Genomic DNA, 2525 nt, shown 5'->3' with positions numbered 1-2525 from the left:
CAAGCCTTTGAAGGCTTTTAAAACGTCTGCCCTGGTGGCCGTCTGACCCACACCCAAAACCTCATAATGGCTTTGGCTCTCCCATTTCTTCTTTAGTGCCTTAGTATCTTCTATGAATTTCAAACATTCATTAGAGCTTCCAACTTTCCTCGAAGTTTCGAAGTCATTCATGGCAGCGTCGAAAAGGCCAAGTTTGAGAAGGTGCTTCCCTCGAAGCATGTAGGCTCGGCATCCTTGAAGACCTTTATCGACGGCTTGGCAACAGTCCAATACGATATCCATGTCCTGAGGGTTTCCGGAGGCTGCGTTCGCCTCAGCCCGAAGGATGTGCAGAAGAGCGGTTTGTTCTTTGTTGTCCGAATCTATTGCCAAGGCATCTGTAAAAATGGTCATGGCCTCATCGAACCTTTTATTTCTATGAGCCAATAATCCATCCTTTAATAACTTTCCCCGCTGATCTTCCTTCTTATTTTCCGTTTCCTTCTTACACTCGTTCTTAATTTCTTCATTCTTCTGCTGTTCGTTCCCTTAAAGTCTCTCTTGACGGACTCCTTTTCCTTTTCTTGATCAGAAGTCTTCTCAGCCTTCATGTTTTCTTTCGCCTGTTTCTCGGCCTGATTTATGTTTTCTTTCGCCTGTTTCTCGGCCTTCATGTTTTCTTTCGCCTGTTCCTCGGCCTTCATGTTTTCTTTCGCCTGTTCCTCGGCCTTCATGTTTTCTTTCGCCTGTTTCTCGGCCTTCAGGTTTTCTTTCGCCTGTTCCTCGGCCTTCATGTTTTCTTTCGCCTGTTTCTCGGCCTTCAGGTTTTCTTTTGCCTGTTCCTCGGCCTTCATGTTTTCTTTCGCCTGTTCCTCGGCCTTCATGTTTTCTTTCGGCTGTTTCTCGGCCTGATTTATGTTTTCTTTCGCCTGTTTCTCGGCCTTCAGGTTTTCTTTCGCCTGTTTCTCGGCCTTCAGGTTTTCTTTCGCCTGTTCCTCGGCCTTCATGTTTTCTTTCGCCTGTTTCTCGGCCTTCAGGTTTTCTTTCGCCTGTTCCTCGGCCTTCATGTTTTCTTTCGCCTGTTCCTCAGCCTTCATGTTTTCTTTCGGCTGTTTCTCGGCCTGATTTATGTTTTCTTTCGCCTGTTTCTCGGCCTTCAGGTTTTCTTTCGGCTGTTTCTCGGCCTGATTTATGTTTTCTTTCGCCTGTTTCTCGGCCTTCATGTTTTCTTTCGGCTGTTTCTCGGCCTGATTTATGTTTTCTTTCGCCTGTTTCTCGGCCTTCAGGTTTTCTTTCGCCTGTTTCTCGGCCTTCAGTTTGTTTACCTCGTTCCTCAATTGTTCCTTTTGTGCTTGAGTGGCCTCATTTTCAGTTTTAAGAATCTCAAGTAACCTTTCCTGTTTCTTCATCTCGAGATCTTTCTTGGCGCATTCTTTTAAGAGATTTTGGTAATCCGACGCCATCTTTGCATTCAGCTTTTCTTGCTCCTCTTTCTCTGCATTCAATTCATCTACCTTATTTTTCCATATAATTATATGATCCTTTTGGAATTTCTTCGGTCCCTTATGCCCAGTTTTAAGAATTTCCAGTAACCTTTCCTGTCGTTTCAACTGATCATCTTTTTTGGCGCACTCTTTCACCAGATATTCATATTCTGACTCCAATTTTTCTTTTTCTGCCTTTAGTTCTTCTTCTTCATTTCTCAATTTATTTACTGGATCCTTTCGCAAATTTTTCAGTCCATTATTTTCTGTTTTAAGATTCTCCAGTAACTTTTTCAGTTCTTTCATTTGAAGATCTTTGTCATTGTACGCCTTTTCGAGATTTTGATAATCAGATGCCATTTTAGCTTTCAGCTTTTCTTGCTCATCTTTTTCTCTCTTCAATTCAACCACTTCATTTACCAATTGTTTTAGTTGTTCAGTTTTTTTATTCTGAACTTTCTTCAACGCTTCATTTTCAGTTTTTAAAATTTCAAGCAACTTTTCTTTTTCGATGCACTCATTTTGCAATTCACTTTTTTCCTTTTGTACTTTATTGATTATTTCCTTTTCAGTTTTTAGATTTTTCAGCAACTTTTCCTGTTCCTTCATCTTGAGATCTTTTTGGACGCAACCATTTTCTAGTTGTTTTATTTTTTCATTCAATGTCTTCTTAATATCTTCCTTCTCTTTTCTAATAGTTTCTTGTTCCTTCTCCTGTTCCTTCATCTTGAGATCTTTTTGGACGCAATCATTTTCTAGTTGTTTTATTTTTTCATTCAATATCTTCTTAATATCTTCCTTTTCTTTTCTAATAGTTTCCAGTTCCTTCTCCTGTTCCTTCATCTTGAGGTCTTTTTGGACGCAATCATTTTCTAGTTGTTTTATTTTTTCATTCAATGTCTTCTTAATATCTTCCTTTTCTTTTCTAATAGTTTCTTGTTCCTTTTCTTGTTCCTTCATCTTGAGATCTTTTTTGGCTTCGTCAATTTTCAGCTTTTGAATCTCAGTCTCTTTCTGAGCTATCAGTTTTTCTCGCGACACTTCCTCTGTCTTCAGTTCTGG

General features: G+C 39.8%; 1 protein-coding gene across 1 annotated transcript; it reads right to left on the bottom strand.

Annotated features, from left to right (window-relative positions):
- Positions 1–437: 437 nt before the first annotated feature.
- On the bottom strand, positions 438–2072 carry LOC137639502 (axoneme-associated protein mst101(2)-like). The gene is made up of 3 exons (XM_068371770.1): positions 1029–2072; positions 756–968; positions 438–614 (listed from the first exon to the last, which is right to left on the bottom strand). The coding sequence occupies exons 1-3, from the start codon at positions 2070–2072 to the stop codon at positions 438–440; spliced, it is 1434 nt and encodes a 477-aa protein (XP_068227871.1).
- Between the last annotated feature and the right edge of the window lie 453 nt (positions 2073–2525).

This window comes from Palaemon carinicauda, chromosome 4, assembly GCF_036898095.1.
Source record: "Palaemon carinicauda isolate YSFRI2023 chromosome 4, ASM3689809v2, whole genome shotgun sequence".
Taxonomy (NCBI): domain Eukaryota; kingdom Metazoa; phylum Arthropoda; class Malacostraca; order Decapoda; family Palaemonidae; genus Palaemon; species Palaemon carinicauda.
This window is presented reverse-complemented; position numbering and strand designations above follow the sequence as displayed.

What these genes read in the sequence shown, in the direction of transcription:
- LOC137639502 (XM_068371770.1), bottom strand. Translation starts at nt 2,072, where the DNA reads ATGAAGGAACAGGAAAAGTTGCTGAAAAATCTAAAAACTGAAAAGGAA. An exon ending in ACATGAAGGCCGAGGAACAG is followed by an intron (nt 969 to 1,028) that starts GCGAAAGAAAAC and finishes GCCGAGGAACAG; the next exon opens with GCGAAAGAAAACCTGAAGGC. An exon ending in ACATGAAGGCCGAGGAACAG is followed by an intron (nt 615 to 755) that starts GCGAAAGAAAAC and finishes AACATAAATCAG; the next exon opens with GCCGAGAAACAGGCGAAAGA.